This window comes from Rhododendron vialii, chromosome 5a (genome assembly GCF_030253575.1).
Source record: "Rhododendron vialii isolate Sample 1 chromosome 5a, ASM3025357v1".
NCBI classification, from domain to species: domain Eukaryota; kingdom Viridiplantae; phylum Streptophyta; class Magnoliopsida; order Ericales; family Ericaceae; genus Rhododendron; species Rhododendron vialii.
Window position 1 is genome coordinate 41,482,103 of NC_080561.1, and position 17,927 is coordinate 41,500,029.

Below are 17,927 nucleotides of genomic sequence, written 5' to 3' on the forward strand. Positions count from 1 at the left end.
TTGGAAATTAAGCAAAAGGGGGACCCAAGACGACTTCCAAATTAAGTACGGGTCTTTGAGGACCGTACATGTGATCACACATCAAAGGAAATATCATTGGAGGAAAGTACCATACAATGGCATGCTAATAACTGACCTTTTCAAAACGTTAAAATTTCATACGAGAATTTTGGGATTTCCCAACAGTTTTTTTCAAGAACACTTGGAAAAACCGTTAGTATAGATGGTGTATAGCCTGAGAACATGCGAAGCACATCAAACTATTTCAAGTTTTCAACTATGACCCTAAAATCACCATGTTTGGCTTCTCTATTGCTTCTAATATGATACAAATTGCACGTCAAGAATATTGAAGTTCGTTGTTCTTCTTTGTTTGGAGTGACGTGAACAATTAAAGAAAATGAGGTGAATGCTTTCAGACGTAATTCAAGTTGGAAACTAAAATCAGTTAATTAATTATGAATTAGATTTTCAAAATCGACAAGTTCCTTGAAATGGCTTTGAATGTTTGAACCCTAAAATCACCATATTTAATTGGCTTCTCTGTCCACTTGTGGGGTGTGCACTGTGATAACCTTAGAGAGGCTGACAACTTCGAATCAAACCACGGTTAAGATAGGAAAAGGCCCATTAAATTGAAGCCCCACCTTTCTCGTGATTTCGATGATGTGTCAGTTAACCATTGAATGACCGTTTAACTCAATCTACACGGAGGGACTGTATAGAATTTAACTTCAAAGACCTTTCTCATTGGATGACCATTTAACCCAATTTACACGGGATTAAGTAGCATTGGATGACCGTACGTTTAACATAATCCACACGGAATGACTGTGTAGAATAAAGACCTCGACCTTGATGTGGTATAGAGAGAATATTCAAATTCTTCAAGCAATTAATAGTCATTGTTTTTGCCAATAGTTATAGTTGGAAATTTAGCAAAAGGGGGACCAAGACGACTTTCAAAGTACTAGTCTTTGAGGACCGTACGTACAAGTGTTCACACATCAAAGGAAATATCATGGACCTTTAATTTAGTTTGACACGGTTTCCAACAAATTAAGCAAGAATGAAAGCAAAAGGGGGACCGATTAACACAATTGCACATGTTATTATCTGTAGAGCACGGTAAGCTTATAATCTGTAGCTATCAAACTAGCCTTAGTCAAATGTGGAGAATTACTGAAACAAATATTAAATATAGCAACATCTCAGTAGTTTCTCTGATGGAAAAAATGTAGCTAATATAGCAGCATTCCCCCATTCCAAATATATAGCTATAAAAAATAGACTAGTCCAATATGGAGAAATCACTTGAACAAATACATAATATAGAAGCATCTCAGTAGCTTCTTTGAGGGAAAAAATGTAATAACCAGACTCGACTAACCATGCATGATCTTCTTTTAGCCTATACACTTGCCTGAAAGGTACACTTAAGAAGGTACAATGTAGTCTTTGGTGGATGTTAATTTATTAAGTAAAACTCTTGCTTCCAACCAATGTGTGAATAAGCTTGCACTCACTCCTCCCAAAACATGAATATTACAATTTTCCCCCTCATGGATCTAATGTCTTTCATTGCATAGTCTCAGCAACCTCTCCTGGCGTCTTATTTATGCTATCCTTGTTTTATGTCATCTAGTAATTTCGGTGACTTGAATTGGAGTATGTTATAATATGGCATGACATGTTACTTCTCTATTTTCTACTTTTCTAGTTAGGTTTACCAAACCCGATGATTTGAAATAAATTGAGTTTGTACCATTTATCTGCTAGTGTTCTATAAATAAAAGATCTGGTGGATATATTCAATAATACTTTGCCATTTTATTTTATTGATAGTCTCTTAACTGGTAGAAATTTGTCGGTCATAGATTCGTAGACCCCCCGGGTTTGGGTTTGTGAAAAATCTGAAAAAGAAGAGCTATGTAGCATCCTTCCTATTCCGGTTCTCTCCCAGTCAGGTACTTGGGACTTGGGAGTGGCGCCTTTTATATCCACCATGGTCTTAACATTCTGAAACAACAAAACTAAATATATAGGACTGGAAATTGAAATAGATGATATATGTGGAGCCCACACACTACGAGCACATCCATGAATTTGCCATAGCGTTGGACACCAACAGAGCAAAGTATAACACGAACACCAGGGACAAAGACCTGAGTTTAAATTCTACACGGTCCCTTCGTACATGTAGATTGGGTTAAACGGTCACCCAATGGTTAGCCAACACATCATCGAAATCAGGAGAAAGGTGGGGCTCAAATTTAATGCGCCTCTTCCCATTTTAACAGTTGAGCCCGGAGTGCCCCATAAGTTTGGTTACACAATATCACTTTTTGCGACCACTTAAAAATAGACTTGCAGGTACGATGTCGAATGTCAAAAAGACTTAATTGAAGTTCTCCTTAACCAATTGATTTTAGGAGAGATGGTGGAAAAGATGTCTGACAAGTGGTATTAGAGCCATGAAGTCGTGGGTTGAGTCGCGGGAGCATCATCGTGAGGGAGAGATTGTTGGGCTTACAGTGCCCATGGATTTGGTTACATAATGTCACTCGATACGACCGTTCTAAAAACAGACTTGCGGGTGCAATATCTAATAAAATAAAAAAAACTTAATTAAAGTCCTCCCTTGGTTTTGGGAGAGATCTGGAAAAGCGGTCCGACATTAACTACAGTTGGAACAAACTTTGATCCACTTCTCTCTCTCTCCATGTATTCCTTTGATCTGGCTCTCTCTCTCGACCTTTTTTTTTGGGTGCTTCAAAAATTAACTCTCTCACTCTATACGGCTATACCTGCTTGTGAGCGAAGTATTCCCCATTTTTGTCACTGTTTAAATCCCAAATTATTCTTCTAGAGGAGAAAATTTTTAGTGCCGGATGGATATATTCCACGTGGTACTCACTCAGTACATTCGGGCCGTTCAATATACTTTTGGGCAGTTCGGATTGAAACCCTCTCTCTCCTCTCACCTCAACATTTAATTTCTCTCTCCAAATTCAAGCCGTCCAAAAATGCAATAAACTGATCTGATGCATTTGCTGAGTGAGCACCACGTGGTACCCACCCGGCACTAAAAAATTTTCCCTTCTAGAGGATGAAGCTTTATATCTCGAGAACGTGCGAAGCACATCAAACTATTTCAACTATACGGCTATACTTGCTTGTGAACGAAGTCGTCTCCTTTTTTGTCACTGTTTAGATCCCAAATTATTCTTCTAGAGGAGAAAATTTTCGGTGGTGGGTGGGTATATCCCACGTGATACTTACTCGGTACATTCGAGTCGTTCGATACACTTTTGAACGGTTCAGATTGAAATCTTCTCTCTACTCTCACCTCAACACTTTCTCTTTTCAAATCTGAGCCGTCTAAAAACGCAATAGATGAATTGGATGCATGCGCCGAGACAGCACCACGAGGTAACCACCCGGCATTGAAAAAATTTCCCTTCCAGAGGATGAAGCTTTATATCCCGAGAACGTGCAAAGCACATCAAACTATTTCAACTATGACCCTAAAATCACCATGTTTGGCTTCTCTATTGCTTCTAATATGGTACAATTGCACGTCAAGAATATTGAAGTTCGTTATTCTTCTTTGTTTGGGGTGATGTGAACAATTAAAGAAAATGAGGTGAATGCTTTCAGACGTAATTCAAAGTGGAAACTAAAATCAGGTAATTAATTATGAATTAGATTTTCAAAATCGACAAGTTCCTTGAAATGGCTTTGAATGTTTGAACCCTAAAATCACCATATTTGGCTTCTCTGTCCACTTGTGGGGTATGCACTGTGATAAACTTACGAACTATGCTATTCACACAGAGAAAACCCACCCAGATCACACGCAGATTTTTGATGGAACTCATTATGGGTCCCATACAAAAAATCCAAGTCGTTCATTAAATGTAAAACATTTTTTCAAGGGTTTTCGCAAAAAATCAGCTCAATCCAATATATATAGAAACTCGATCCAATCAACTAACTTTTCATTCGGATTTTAGAATAATGAAAAAATAGATAATTGGATTGAGTACCTATGAGTATCGGATTGAGCTGATTTTTTGCAGAAGTTCTTGAAAAAATGTTTTACATTTAATGAACAGTTTGGATCGTTTTTGTGGGACCCTTAGTGGGCCCCACAAAAAATTTGTGTGTCATATGCATAGGCTTTGTCTGTGTCGTTAGCATTATACTAAACGTAGAGAGGCTGACAACTTCGAATGAAACCACGGTTAAGATAGGAAAAGGCCCATTAAATTGAAGCCCCACCTTTCTCCTGATTTCGATGATGTGTCAGTTAACCATTGAATGACCGTTTAACTCAATCTACACGGAGGGACCGCATAGAATTTAACTTCAAAGACCTTTCTTATTGGATGACCGTTTAACCCAATCTACACGGAGTTAAGTAGCATTGGATGACCATACGTTTAACATAATCCACACGGAGAAACTGTATAGAATTTAAACTCCAATTAAAGACCTTGACCTTGATGTGGTATGGAAAGAATATTCAAATTCTTCAAGCAATTAATAGTCATTGTTCTTGCCAATAGCTATAGTTGGAAATTTAGCAAAAGGGGGACCCAAGACGACTTCCAAAGTACTAATCTTTGAGGACCGTACGTACAAGTGTTCACGCATCAAAGGAAATATCATGGACCTTTAGTTTGACACGGTTTCCAACAAATTAAGCAAGAATGAAAGCAAAAGGGGGACCGATTAACACAACTGCACATGTTATTATCTCTAGAGGACGGTAAGCTTCTAATCTGTAGCTATCAAACTAGACTTTAGTCAAATATGGAGAATTACTGAAACAAATATTTAATATAGCAGCATCTCAGTAGCTTCTCTTTTAAATATGCACATTAACTAAATTAGCCAGGCTCAGCTCGATAAGGGCTCGACTCCTTTCCAAACGAACTGAGCTCAAGCTCGAATTTTAGACTTTTTTAATAAACGAGCCGAGATTAAACATTAAAAAGCTTGGCTTGACTCATTTGCACCCTTAGATAATTAAGTCATGTATCCTCGTATCGGTGTCAAAATTTGGATCCATGGGACCGGCTTGGAGGAAGACCTTATGGTTAGTTGCCCACTTACATCATGTGTAGTGGTGGTTTAAAAAACTTTCGGCTTTCCACTATCTCCATAAGTGTGTTTCTATGGTGGAGGGAAACTCTCAGATTTTCTAAAAAAGATAAAGGGTCCATAACTTGGCATACATATAAGCCTATGGCTCTATGACATAAGTGTTCAACTTGAATAACAATGACTAGAGGATAGTTAGATCCTAATTCCCCTACATATACCGGTACGTGTATTACTATTTATCTTACAAAAACAACTGCAAGCTAGTCTAGCTGCACCGAATAAATCCAGCTTCCTTTTTAACTACAACCTATGGTAAACCGTACTGACATATATAATGTCAATTTAGGCTGAGTTGTTATCACAATTACAAAAATGCTCCACTTCCTACAAATTTAGACGCCTTCCAAATTTTCTTTTTCATTCTTCTTTTTGGTTTTCCTCTTGTAATCTGAGAAGTAAAAACTGTAAAATGGACCACTCGTCGTTTCAGAAAAAAATAAAATAAAATGGTCCACTCGTAATTTTTTATTCGATGCATAATAATGAGAACCTCTTTTTTGTTTTGCTAATACTGGGTGACTCTGGCACCTTGAACTATTTCCTATAGTCACTCCCACAATCATTTCACGTACTAATTACGCGTGGTGGTGAGATGATCCCAAGAGTTACTAGCAAGGGAATCAAACTTGAGACTTTCGAAATGAGCAAATCACCAAGTCACAAGCTAAGACCATAAGGCCAACCCAATTATGTTCTCCTTTACCGGTGGATAACCTCACCCTCATTTGGTCAATTATGTTGGTTTTCCTTGATGACCAGTATGGACTCTATAAAAATTCTACTCAATTGAATATTAATAAAATTTGACTTTCAAAGTCCGTTCAAAGTCTTGCTCTTTGAATACAAATGAATATGTAGAATATAAAAATGAGAATTCAATGGGACCTCACTCACGATCTTCACCAGTTTGCTTCACAACCACCAAAAAAATGAGAATTCAATCAGTTACCTGGTTTTTCTCAATCATCAACACACTCACAATCTTCTACTTTATCATCACCCCAGTACACAGCCAATGCCTGGAGGATCAAAAATCTTTGTTACTTCAATTGAAGAACGGCCTCCAGTTCGATCCAGATTCCTCAGCCAAGTTGGTGAATTGGACTCAAAGCAACGATTGTTGTCAATGGAATGGTGTGACCTGTGACCATTTCGGTCGTGTTATAGGTCTCGACCTGAACACGGAATCAATCTTCGGAGGATTAAACCACTCAAGTAGTCTTTTCGGGCTAAAGTTTCTACAGGAGCTGAACTTAGCTTACAACAGCTTCAACTCCGCACAATTTCCATCCAGGTTTGGAATCCTCACCAATCTAAGACATCTGAATTTGTCAAACACTGATTTTTTTGGGCAGATTCCAATGGAATTCTCGCTCTTGACGAGGTTGGTGAAGCTTGATTTGTCCAAGGACTACTATTTTGATGGGATACCTAGAATCCAAATTGAAAACCCAAATTTAGTCACACTTTTTCGTAACCTAAGTGGGCTTACGGAGCTTTATTTGGACGGGGTAAATATATCAGCAAATGGGCATGAATGGGGTCAGGCCATTTCATCTTCACTGCCTAACCTGCGAGTTTTGAGTTTGAGTGGTTGTTTACTTTCAGGCCCTATTGATTCTTCCCTTCAAAACCTTCAGTATCTTTCAGAAATCAATCTAGCTCAGAACAATTTCTCGTCTCCAGTCCCGGATTTCTTGGGGAATTTCCCAAACTTGGCAGTTTTGATTCTCAGTGGTTCGGAATTGCATGGAACATTTCCAAACAACATATTTCAGCGGGTACAAACACTGGAGACTCTGGATTTGTCAGGCAATGCACTACTCAATGGTTCTTTACCTGATTTTCCGGAAAAAGGGTCCCTTCGAAATCTGGTTCTTAGCCTCACCAATTTTTCAGGGAATTTACCAGAATCTATTGGGAATTTGAGGGAGCTAAGAAGGATACAGATTAACGGCTGTTATTTCAGCGGACCGATTCCGAGTTCACTTGCAAACCTAAGTCAACTTGTTCAATTGGATTTTTCAGCCAACAATTTTAGCGGTTCAATGCCTTCGTTTCAAGGATTCAAGAATCTCACTTCCATAGACCTCTCTCGTAATGCTCTAACAGGTCCGGTTCCTTCCATTTACTTTGAAGGCCTTTCAAATCTTGTATCTGTTGCTCTCATGAACAATTCCTTTAATGGGAGTATCCCTTCTTCTCTGTTTTCCCTTCCATCTATGCAGCAAATTTTGCTTTCCAGAAACCAATTCAGTGAAGTTTCTGAGTTTCTTCCAAAAAAATCCTTGTCTACTGTGGATACACTAGATTTGAGTAGTAACAAACTACAAGGGCCTATTCCCTCGTACTTCTTTGATTTTCAAAGTCTCAGTTACCTCACACTTTCTTTCAACAACTTCAGTGGCACCGTACAGCTAGAAAGTATCCATAGGCTTCAAAATCTTACGTTACTTGATCTTTCACATAATAGCTTGTTAGTCAATGCAAGTATCAGTAACTCTAGCCTATCATCCTTTCCCCAACTCCAATATTTAGGATTGGCTTCTTGCAAGCTCCAAAAGTTCCCTCCTCTAATGAACCAATCAATGTTGGGGTTTTTAGACCTTTCCAACAACCAAATTTCTGGGGTAATACCCAATTGGATTTGGAATATGGGTAATGGATCTCTAACGAATGTTAATCTTTCTTGTAATCTCCTAGTGGGTTTGCAACGGGGATACGTTATTCCTCCTCTTCAAACCCTTGTCCTTCGTTCGAATCAGCTCTGCGGTGAAATCCCAATACCGCCAGATTCAACACGCTTTGTGGACTACTCAAGGAATAATTTCAGCTCTTCTATTCCTGCTGAAATTGGCAACGGCATTGCCAACGCTAGGTTCTTCTCTCTTTCACATAACAAGCTTTCTGGACCCATCCCCCCATCAATATGCAATGGGAGCAACCTTGATGTTCTTAATTTGTCCAACAATAGATTCAGTGGCACTATACCCCAATGTCTGATAGCCACAGGTGCTGCGACCATTCGTGTACTAAATTTGCGAAACAACAATCTAACGGGTAACATAACGGGGACATTTCCAAAACATTGTGCTTTGAGGACCCTTGATTTGAGTGAAAATCTCTTGGAAGGGCATGTTCCAAAATCCTTGGCCAATTGTGCAAATGCTGAGGTTTTAAATCTTGGTATCAACAACATATATGGCACCTTCCCTTGCTTCTTGGCGAATTTATCCGACTTGCGCGTCTTAGTTTTACGATCCAACAAGTTCCAGGGAAATATTAGCTGCCGAGGAATTCATAACAATATCTGGCCAGAGCTTCAAATCATTGACCTAGCTTTGAACAACTTCAGCGGTATTCTGCCGCCAAGTTTCTTTTCACAGAGGAAGGCGATGATGGATGTGGGTAATGCACGACCAAATCGTAATCACTTGCGTTTTGAGGTGGCATTTCTAAACGTCTACTATGAGGATTCAGTGACAGTTACCAACAAAGGGTCAAAGTTGGAGTATGTGAAGATCTTAACTATATTTAACGCCATCGATTTCTCGAACAACAATTTCAAAGGAGAGATACAAGACACAGTTGGGGATCTGAAATCCCTCAATGTTCTCAACCTATCACACAATTCCCTCACTGGTTTAATCCCATCATCAGTTGGAAACTTAACACAGCTTGAATCACTTGACCTCTCGTGGAACAAGCTCGGCGGAAGCATCCCAGTGACACTTGCACGCCTGACATTTCTTGCATTCCTGAACTTATCGTACAATCAACTCATCGGAATGATCCCAACTGGCTCCCAACTTCAACTATTTCCAAATACTTCGTTCATAGGAAACAAAGGGTTATGGGGAGCTCCTTTGACCCCTTGTTGCAAGGAAGTAGAACCAACGACTCCAACAATGGATCGTAGGCAGTCAAATACGGATGAGGATGGGATTAACTGGGTCTACATAACCGCTACGTTGGGGTATATTGTGGGATTTGGAGTTATTGTTGTGCCACTTTTGTATTCGAAAAGATGGAGACAATGCTATTACAAACCCCTCGATAGAGTTATTGTGAGGATTCTCCATCACCAAGACCAGCTAGCAAGGAATCAAAGAAGAAGAAACAACATAAAGCAGCTTCAGAGACACCAGCACCACTGAAGGGTAAGTTCTCGAAGCAGAGTGTAATTTATTTATTTTTAAAATTAATTAGCTCAACTTATTTAAATTAAGTAAATAAGGTAAGGGTTTGTGTCCATCGTGTGGCAAAGATAGTAGTTCCACTGACTTAAAATGTGCAGATATAGTTGCAAAATTGGGATATGAATAATATTCCATCTTTCTAGTTTCCTGTGTCAAGTTTGTATCATAGGCTTGAATAGAAGTTCTGTTTGATTAAATAAAGGGAAATGATATTAGCGCTCCAAAAATTTATGCATGCACTCCAAAAAATGTAGGAAAGTGGCTTTAGAGTTACACTGATTTTGGAGTGCCTGCATCAATTTTTGAAGTGCTAATATCATTTCCCTAAATAAATTGTAGAGTAGCTTATTATCAATGGAATATCTTTAAAAAATTAATTTCTAATTCCTAAATTTAAAAATTAATTTGTGAAGCAGCTTGAATCGTTATAAGATATAACGATTCAAGTTGCTCAACAAATTAATTTTTTAATCGTTATAGATATAACGATTCAAGCTGATCTTCAAATTAATTTTTGAATTTAGGAATTAGAAATTAATTTTTTTTAGATTTTCCATTGATAATAAGCTACTCTACTATTTATTTAACCAAACAAAACTTCTATTCAAGCCTATAAATAAAATCACGTTCCATCTTTCTAGTTTAAGGTGTCTGGGCCTAGCCCATCTGTTTGGGCTGTGTTCCTTTTGCGGTGTTTGTTGGTGTCTTACCAACTTTTGGATGCTTTTTCTTTTTTCTTTTTCGAAAAATGTGAGGTGAGGTGTAGTGGTAGGTGAGGTACTACCGTTTTTGCATGATACTCCTTGGTGTATCCACTACAAGAAAAATTCAATTGGGTGACGAATGAAAATCGTCACAAATTGCATGTTTTTCGTCACAAATAATATAGGTGACGAAAAAAAATTTGTCGACTAAAGGTTGTCGAGGATTCCTACCTGGTGAGGAAATCTATTTTTTGTCACCTATAGTGCCTTTTGATGACGAAATATTTCGTCACCAAAAAGTGAATAATTGGTGACAAATTTTTTTTCCTCACTTATTGTGTTTTTTAACGATGAAAAAATTCGTTACCGATGGGGTCACATTGGTGACGAAATTTTTTGTCACTAATATAAGAAATCGGTGACGAAATTTTTCGTTGCGAAAGATGTTTTCATATGGGAAAAGAAATCCATCTTTCTTGCTCTTGCTGGGTTTCGAACCCGAGTCCCTTGAGTTTTTCGCTCAAGTTCCAACCAACTGCACTACACACACTTTTCAGTAAATATTTGAAATATCTAATATATAACACATATGTTTAACATGAAAATATATTTCGAATGTAATTTTGGACCTTTAAATATTAAAATTAGCAATTTTGATAAACATGAAAGTTGTAAGCAATTGAGTTATTGTTCAAACCCAATTTGAATTATCTCAATCGGAGATTTTAGTAAAGAGTTATGTCCGAAATACATTTAGTGACAAAACGTAATTCATAAATTTCGTCACGAAAGGTACCCATTTGACAACGAAATATATTTTTTGTCATTGAAAGCGTTAAAATGGTGACGAAATTATTTTTCGTCACCAAAGTTAAGCATTTGGTGACGAAAAAAATATTTCGTTACTAAATTGCTCACATTTGGCGACGAAATATATTTTTTGTCACCAAATGATTATCTTTGGCGACGAAAAATAATTTTGTCACCTTTTATAAACTTTCGGCGACGAAAAATGTATTTTATCGCCAAATGGGTACCTTTAGTGACGAAAATATTTTTTTCGTCGCTAAACAGGCATAATTGGTGACGAAATTATTTCGTCCCGAAAGTTATCAAAATAGTGACGAATTTATTTTTTCGTCGCCAAATATACTCATTTAGTGACAAAATTAAATTTCATCGTCACTTTTTCGTCACTAATTTTCATTTTTCTTGTAGTGATCACTACAGGGTTTCTATTTTGTATCATTTTTATGAATGATATGGAAACCTTTCTTTGCTGATAAAAAAAAAAAAACCAACATGTTTACAACTTATTCTAAGTCTTTTAAATAAGTAGTCAAAAAATCTAAATTATAAGTGATAGCAAACAGGGTCAATATTTACGTACAGTTTTAATGATAAATTTTCAAAACATGAATTTACGAGTTTATTAATATTCATAAGACTTAGGCAATAGAATATAAGGGTGGCGATGTTGTGATTTGATCGATCATTTCTCTTGTGGAGTAGCTCCCCACCGCATGCTTACTATGCCATTGGATGTGCATCATAGATTTCATATTGTATACGATATTGTTGTTTGGCTTCAGGCTTGTTTTAGTTCATAGATTATAGAATTTGATTCAATTGTTGTTAATTTCCCATGGTAACCTTGAAACTTTGGTATTCCAAATTCTCACTCGGACTGGTTTTATCCCTTTTCAGGCAATCACGTGGCGGGGACAAGATTTTAGCATTGGGGCACTAAGTTGGCTATCCCTGTTTTATGTCATTTAGTAATTTCAATTACTTGAACTGCAAGCGTGTTATAATATATGATGTAAATGATCTCTTCTATCGACTAATAAAAGAATAAATAAATAAATAACTGTGAGCATGTTATAATATGGCATGGCACGTTACTTGTCTATTTTCCATTTTTCTAGTTGGGCTTAGCAAATCCGATGATTTGTAATAAATTGAGCTTGTGCTATTTATCTGTCAGTGTTCAATAAATAGAAGCTCTGGTGGATATTTCCAATAGTGCTTTCGCATTTTATTTTTGTGATGGTCTCTTAACTTGGTGAAATTAAAGGTTGCGGTAGGTTAGACTTACAAGCTGGTCACAGATTCGTAGACCCCCGGATTTGGGTTGTGAAAAATCTGAAAAAGAAGAGCTATGTAGCATCCTTCCTATTCCAGTAGCTAGGTTCTCTCCCAATACTCTTCAAGAAGAGTGACTCTAACAGACTGCTTGCATCAATTGTCCAATTTACATTCAAGCACTTCTCGTGTATGTTGCGAAGGTGGGGGTAATGGGCTTATGGCAAGTAACTACCATTTTCGTTCCTTTTAACTAGAGAAGATCGACCAAGATTATAGAAGGGGTCGATCACGGCTTCTAGCTTAGTTGGTCGTATACCAGTACATAGTGCTGGGAGGTTTTGGATTTGAACTGATGGAATGGTCTTGATATCCTTTCTAGTAATATTATTTAACTAACATACTACCGTTTGGCAAAAAAAAAAAACAAGATTATAGAAGGGGTTTGCAACCACACAAAAGATGTCTTTTCTTTATCTAATTCAATTTCCGTAGTCCAGCACTACGTTGATTTTTCTACGCATTTCAATTAATCTAGCAACTCCAAAGTTGTAACTTTTATTTGGGCGATGGAAATCCCGAGCATGTCCATTTCAACGGTGTTGTTTACGTTACTTAGCCTATCGAGCCTATCAATAATATAGAGGCTGGCAGAGGGCCAGCTAAGCCATATTTACTGAGTGACCGTGCTCATTTTTTCCTTCTACGTTGCTTGAGAAAATTTGAAATTCTTTTCGGTGAGGCAAAAAAGAACCAGCGGTGGATTTCATCTACCATACAGAACTCTCCTATTCAGATTTCAGTCCATCCACATTCGGACCGACTGTGGTCCTGGTACGCCCGCGCATCTCAATCACATGGCCAATGCATTAATTGTTTTGCTTTTCCGAGGGAAACAACCGGCCAGTAAGTGGCCAACCGAATTATGCGTATAATAATTTTACTTTAGTTTGAAACTTGGGTGGGAGTGGTAATTATAAGTGTCCCAATTTCTCAACACAGTTTTGCCTCTGGGAAGGGCCGGGTTAGATTGGGAGCCGCGCCAATGCTAAGGGCCACAAAATTACTACCACATGAGCAGGGCTGATCCTATACTTTTAAATTTTTGGAGTGAAAATTGGAGACGAGAGGGGTCTAAAAAGTTAAAAATTATAACTCAAAGCAAAAAAAGTTTACTAAAGACAAAAAAATATCAAACAGCTATTTTTTGGAGCTTAAGTGTCATTTTATTTGAATTTTTTCAATATCGGTCCGTATTTTTTTACTTTTCCGATTTGTCTCATTGAGACAAACGATTAACCCCTAAAATTACATCAAAAGCTAAAAAAAGCAAAAAGAAAAAATACCGAAATAAGTTTTAAAGAACGGAACCTCAAATAGGCTATTAGGGTGACGTGTCATTTGAACATTTGTTTACCGCACATCCCATTCTACATGGAGGGGCCGCGTAGAATTTACTCTCGGTTTATAGATTCAAAGTCTTTTTTTTTTGGTCAAAATAGATTCAAAGTCTTCAATCCAAATGGGGACCAATTAAGACGAATTCCTAAGTTCAAACTAAAATTCCATCAATTAGTTTGACATGGTTTTAAAAAAGCAAGAATGGAAGAGTACCGATTCGGTTGACTCAAATTAACAAGTTTTGACATTTTAGCAGTTTGTTCACACTATCTAACAACTTGTCCACAATAACTTCTTTCTCAATAATTATTTAACTCACATACTCTTCTACAACTTATTCACTACAGGAAACAACTTGACATTTATCAACGACTTATTCGTTATCGGAAACACTAAGAACTTAATTGCAACAAATTTTTTCTCATGACTTATTCTCTACCAAAAACACCCCTAACTATAACTTGAAAGCAAAAGGGGACCCTAGACGACTTCCAAAGTGAGAAGTCTACTTCTTTGATTTTGTATCTCTTAGGTGGATTCTTTTGAATGATGAGTGATCTCTACGCTCTGTATCCCCGTTAATCCTTGGGTGATGAAATCTTTATCCCTTCATTTTTAACAGTGAATGGTGAGCGATTATCCCTTTTATTCTCCTTTACTTTTCTTCCTTCTCATTTGCAAAACATTCCGGTCTCATGAACCCAAGACAACTTCCGCAGTCGGCACCTAAGTCTTGCTCTTTGAAGACAAAATGAATTTATATAATATTATTCTTGTATGGGACCTCACTAACAATCTCCGCCAGTTTGCTTCACAAAAACTAAAGAAAATGAGAATTCAGTCAGTTACCTCGTTTTTCTCAATCACCACACTCACAATCTTCTGCTTTATCACCATTCAGTACGCAGCCAATGCCTGGAGGATCAAAAATCTTTGTTACTTCAATTGAAGAATAGCCTCCAGTTCGATCCAGATTCCTCTGTCAAGTTGGTGAATTGGTCACAAACCAACGATTGTTGTCAATGGAATGGTGTGACGTGTGACCATTTCGGCCTTGTTATAGGTCTTGACCTGAACACAGAATCAATCTCCGGAGGTTTAAACGACTCAAGTAGTCTTTTCAAGCTCAAGTTTCTAGAGAAGCTGAACTTGGCTAGCAACAACTTCAACTCCGAACGAACTCCATCCAGTTTTGGAATCCTCACAAGTCTGTCATATCTGAATTTGTCATACACTGATTTTGTTGGGCAGATTCCAATGGAATTCTCGCGCTTGACGAGGTTGGTAAAGCTTGATCTATCTAATGACAACTATTTTTCTACCATCAGAATTGTGCACCCAATTTATTTACACTTGTTCATAACCTTAGTGGGCTTACAGAGCTTCATTTGGACGGGGTAAATATATCAGCAAATGGGTCTGAATGGGGTCAGGCCATTTCATCTTCACTGCCTAGCCTGCGAGTTTTGAGCTTGAGTGGTTGTTCACTTTTAGGCCCTATTGATTCTTCTCTTCAAAACCTTCAATATCTTTCAGAACTCAATCTGGCTGTGAACAATCTCTCATCTCCGTTTCCGAATTTCTTTGCGAATTTTACCAATTTGACAGTTTTGAATCTCCGTGGGACAAACTTGTATGGAATGTTTCCAAACATCATATTTCAGCAAGTACAAACACTGGAGACACTGGATTTGTCTCACAATAAACTGCTCAATGGTTCTTTACCCGATTTTCCACGAAATCTGTCCCCTCGAAGTCTGGTGATCAGTAACACCAATTTTTCAGGGAACTTACCGGAATCTATCGGGAATTTGAGGGAGCTAAGAAGGATAGAGATTTAATTACGACTGTTATTTCAGCGGACCGATTCCGAGTTCACTTGCAAACCATAGTCAGCTTGTTTACTTGGATTTTTCAAACAACAATTTTAGTGGTTCAATACCTTTGTTTCAGGGATCCAAGAATCTCACTTCCATACACCTCTCTCATAATGCTCTAACAGGTCCAGTTCCTTCCATTTACTTTGAAGGCCTTTCAATCTTGTATTTGTTGAACAATTCCTTCCATGGGAGTATTCCTTCTTCCCTGTTTTCCCTTCCATCAATGCAAGAAATTGACCTTTCCTACAACCAATTCAGTGAAATTCCGGGGTCTCTTCCTTATGGTTCCTTGTCTCCTTTGGTTATACTAGATTTGAGTACTAACAAAATACAAGGACCTTTCCCCTCCTACTTGTTTGATTTTCAAAGTCTGAATACCCTCTTTATTCTTCCAACAACTTAAGCGGCACCCTACAGCTTGAAAGTTTCCATAGGCTTCAAAATCTTACAGTGCTTGAGCTTTCATACAATAGCTTGTCAGTGGATGCAAGTATTAGTGAGTCTAGCTTATCATCCTTTCCCCAACTCATAGATTTAGCTTTGGCTTCTTGCAAGCTGCAAAAGATCCCTCCTCTAATGAACCAGTCGAGCTTATTGGGTTTAGACCTTTCTGACAACCAAATTTCTGGGCTCATACCTAATTGGATTTGGAATATTACTAATGGATATCTAAATCTTTCTTCTAATCTCCTAGTGGGTTTTCAACGGGGTTTCGTTATTCCTACTGTTGGTTACCTTGACCTTCATTCCAATCAGCTCAGTGGTGAAATCCCAATACCAACAGAAGTGGGAGCCTACGTGGACGACTCGAGGAATAATTTCAGCTCTTCTATCCCTGCTGAAATTGGCAACCGCCTTCCCAATGCTTGGTTCTTCTCTATTTCTTATAACATGCTTTCTGGACCCATCCCTCCATCAATATGCAATGGCAGCCACCTTGAGATTCTTAATTTGTCCAACAATAGATTCAGTGGCACTATACCTAAATGTTTGATAGATAAAGGGATTGCAACCCTCCGCGTATTGAATTTGCAGAATAACAATCTTACTGCTAACATAATGGGGACATTCCCGGAAGGTTGCACTTTGAGGACCCTCGAGTTGAATGGAAATCACTTGGAAGGGGAGGTTCCAAATTCCCTTGCAAATTGTGTAAATGTGGAGGTTTTAAATCTCGGTACCAACAACATAATTGGTAAGTTCCCTTGTTTTTTGGCGAACTTATCAAAATTGCGCATCTTGGTTTTACGATCCAACAAGTTCCATAGAAATATTAGCTACCGAGCTAATTACCTCTGGCCAAAGCTTCAAATCATTGACCTAGCTTTCAAAAACTTCAGCGGTATTCTGCCGGCAAGTTTCTTTTCACAGAGGAAGGCGATGATGGATGGGGGTAATGCATGACCAAATTCCAATCACTTGCGTTTTGAGTCCTCAAAATATCTACTATCAGGATTTAGTGACAGTTATCAACAAAGGGATAGAGATGAAACTGTTGAAGATCTTAACTATATATACCATCATCAATTTCTCAAACAACAGTTTCAAAGGAAATATACCAAATACAGTTGGGGATCTGAAATCCCTCTATGCTCTCAACCTATCTCACAATGTCCTCACTGGGTTAATCCCATCATCACTTGGAAACATAACACAGCTTGGATCACTTGACCTCTCGTGGAACAAGCTCGAGGGAAGAATCCCGGTGACACTTGCACGTCTTACATTTCTTGCATTCTTGAACGTATCATACAATCAACTCATCGGAATGATCCCAACTGGCCCCCAACTTCAACTATTTTCAATACTTCGTTCGAAGGAAACAAAGGATTATGGGGACCTCCTTTGATCGCTAAGGAAGTAGAACCGGTACCGCCAACATTGAATGGTACGCAATCATATACTGAGGAGGATGAGATTAACTGGGTCTACGTAATCGCTACGTTGGGGTATACTGCGGGGTTTGGAGTTATTGTTGGACCACTTTTATATTCGAAAAGATGGAGACAACGCTACTACGAACCACTCGATAGAGTTATTGTGAGGATTCTATATCTTCGAGAGCAGCAAGCAAGACATCAAAGGAGAAGAGACAACATAAACCAGCTTCGGAGATGCCACCACCACTGAAGGGTAAGTTCTCAAAGCAGAGTGTACTTTATTTTTTTACTTTGTTTCAATTAAGTAAAATCAGTAAGGGTTAGTTATTTAAAATCTTTAATTAGAAAATGTAAAGAAATGTATGTTTATGGAAAACACAACGGAAAATATGAAAAGAAAAGATAAACTGTCTCGAAGCTACTGGAAATTGTGGCAAACCGCAACCTAGCATTCCAATATACTGATAATAAGCTACTTTACAACTTATTTAACCAAACAGAACTTCTATTCAAGCCTATAAAAAGCTACACTAAACGTATTTAATACTTATTTAAGCCTTTTAAGTAAGTAGTCAGAAAATCTAAATTGTAAGTGATAGTAAACTG

The 17,927-nt window shown here is 37.9% G+C and overlaps 3 protein-coding genes across 4 annotated transcripts in view; all 3 read left to right on the forward strand.

Moving 5' to 3' along the window:
* LOC131326057 (receptor-like protein 7) overlaps positions 1 to 17,927 on the forward strand; it is a 47,798-nt gene that overhangs the window by 4,843 nt on the left and 25,028 nt on the right. The gene's annotated exons all lie outside the window — the stretch shown is intronic.
* LOC131326054 (receptor-like protein 7) lies at positions 6,053 to 12,046 on the forward strand. Its single transcript, XM_058358644.1, has 2 exons — positions 6,053 to 9,332; positions 11,783 to 12,046. Exon 1 carries the CDS (start codon positions 6,102 to 6,104, stop codon positions 9,327 to 9,329), a length of 3,228 nt encoding a protein of 1,075 aa, XP_058214627.1. The 5' UTR covers positions 6,053 to 6,101; the 3' UTR covers positions 9,330 to 9,332; positions 11,783 to 12,046.
* The window catches only part of LOC131326061 (receptor-like protein 7), an 85,660-nt gene continuing 82,006 nt past the window's right edge, over positions 14,274 to 17,927 (forward strand). The window contains exon 1 of the mRNA XM_058358650.1: positions 14,274 to 17,574. Coding sequence (XP_058214633.1) covers positions 16,018 to 16,845 — 828 coding nt within the window. The 5' untranslated portion in view covers positions 14,274 to 16,017 and the 3' untranslated portion in view covers positions 16,846 to 17,574. The remainder of the gene's footprint in view (positions 17,575 to 17,927) is intronic.